The sequence below is a fragment of the Aquarana catesbeiana genome, linkage group LG09 (assembly GCF_042186555.1).
Source record: "Aquarana catesbeiana isolate 2022-GZ linkage group LG09, ASM4218655v1, whole genome shotgun sequence".
Taxonomy (NCBI): domain Eukaryota; kingdom Metazoa; phylum Chordata; class Amphibia; order Anura; family Ranidae; genus Aquarana; species Aquarana catesbeiana.
In genome coordinates, this window is record NC_133332.1 from 6,584,778 (window position 1) to 6,586,983 (window position 2,206).

A 2,206-nucleotide genomic window follows, 5' to 3' on the forward strand; every position below is an offset into this window, starting at 1 on the left:
GAATGTACAAAACCTCTATATTGTTCCCTTGGGAGTTTAAAGGCAATATACACAACTCTTAGAAGGCAGTCATGCCAATGTTTATAGTGATGTATAATAAAAACAATTGTAAAACTAAATTTCAGCTGGCGTTTTTATGTAAAGTGCAAAATCCATTAAAGGTTTCCCCAGTTGTCCATGGTTGGATACTGTTTTTCTGTAGTGCTAAACCACGACAGACCCAACACGTTTTGGAAACCTCCTTCCTCAGGGGTAAACAGGGTATACCATATATTGCATGTTGTACAAAAAAAAAAAAAAAAACAGCCATGTATTAAAAACAAATTGGAGTTCAAGTTGCCATACTTCTACCCCTCGACTATGGACCAAGCCTGTCATGCATCCATGGAGGCCACCTAAACGTGGCCTCCATGCAGACTCTTTAATAGGTTTTCTTCTAAGATTGTCCTGTACTTGGCTCCATCCATCTTCCCATCAACTCCGACCAGCTTCCCTGTCCCTGCTGAAGAAAAGCATCCCCACCACATGATGATGCCACCACCTTGTTTTTCACGGTGGGGATGTTGTGTTCAGGGTGATGTGCAATGTTGGTTTCCCCCACACATAGCGTTTTGCTTTGTGGGCATCAAAGTTGTCTCCAGTTGTTGTGACTGCCTGCAGAGACGGCAGCAGCTCTGTGCTCAGGGAGCTGTGAGAATGGAGCGATCAGTGGTATTTTGATCGCTTGGTTCTCAGTGCAGAGGGGGGATGGGAGAGACTATGCTGCATCCACCTAGGTAAGTATGAACAAAAAAAAAAAACCCATACATCAATAGATTGAGCTCTCCACACTTCATCTGGTTTTGGAGGAAGGTGTCCCTCAAAGCTCATAGGGGTGTGATGGTTGGGTGTAAGGAAGAGCTCCATGGCAACCTGCGAGATCCCATGTAACTGCTGTGAGAACCCCTGGGGTTGCCCGCCCGCCAAAACCATCCATAGAGAGTGAAGAAGGTGGCTCTGTGATGGTCATTTTTTGTTTTTGTTTTATCTCTTGCAGATAAACGAACTTCCTTATCCGTTCAACAACCGAAACCATTTTGAGAGCAGCATTCGCTGTCCAGTGGGGAAAACGTGGAACACGGAGAAGGCTGTTTATAAAATGACCAGCCCAAAGGTGATCACCAAGAAGGGACACATCATCGAGCCGATCACAGAAGACGTCTTCCAGAAGCACACCAAGACCAAAAAAGCAGACCTGGAAATGAACAAACCCAACCAGAAACCAGAACCAAAAGGTTCCAGGAAGAAGAAATCTCGGCCCCCGGTTAGACTGAGAAATGTCTGAAGTCCAAAGCTATACTCCACTTCCATCATCATTGCGAGGAGAAGGCCACGGATGGTGCTGTGCCAGAACTGAATGCAAAGTCACCGACACTGCCAGGGAGCGCTGGCGTCTCTACAGACTGAGAAATATCTCCAAGACTGTCTTTGGCCAACGGGGGTTTTCTTGAACTTGATGGACTGGCAGTCCCGTTGTCCTAAACAGTCTATCAGGCTCTTGCGTTGGTGTTTTATCCTTAAAGTCTGACACCCATTACAGATTTAGAACTGGGATGAGTATTTACAACTGAACCCCAGGCAGATATAAAATACACAAATTGGTGCACCTTTTGTATTACTTCCTTTTTAAATGTGTTTTTATACATATATGCAGTGTAAGTACCTGAATTTGAATTGACAATGCTCTTGTGAAGTCCCTGTATGGCAGAGCTCAGTCTGGGGAGGGAGAAGCAGCAAAAGGAGCCATTCAACTGTGCTGCAGTCCCAGGAGTGTGCTAATAGGGGAGTGCAGAGAGAGATAAGCTCATCAGTCTGCTGCTTCTCCGTTTTGCTGTCCAGTCACAGGCTGGGGGAGGGACATGTCACCAAGAGCAACTAGTATCTCCTGTGCATGAGTGTGAGAAAGCCCTGTAAGGTATAGAATGGCCCTTTGTGTCACAGAGGTAATCGCTTCAAGCCTTGCTGCCTCTTAGGGCTGGGGTTGTCCCGAAGCCTCTTAGGGCTGGGGTTGTCCCAAAGCCTCTTAGGGCTGGGGTTGTCCCGATGCCTCTTAGGGCTGGGGTTGTCCTTGAAGCCTCTTAGAACTGGGGTTGTCCCGATGCCTCTTAGAACTGGGGTTGTCCTTGAAGCCTCTTAGAACTGGGGTTGTCCTTAAAGCCTCTTGGGA

The 2,206-nt window shown here is 46.8% G+C and overlaps 1 protein-coding gene across 1 annotated transcript in view; it reads left to right on the plus strand.

Annotated features, from left to right (window-relative positions):
* The window catches only part of UTP14A (UTP14A small subunit processome component), a gene marked incomplete in the record, with an annotated part of 35,906 nt that extends 34,249 nt beyond the window's left edge, over positions 1-1,657 (plus strand). The window contains 1 exon segment of the mRNA XM_073598109.1: positions 1,037-1,657. Within this exon segment, the coding sequence (XP_073454210.1) occupies positions 1,037-1,324 (288 nt within the window).
* Positions 1,658-2,206: the final 549 nt, after the last annotated feature.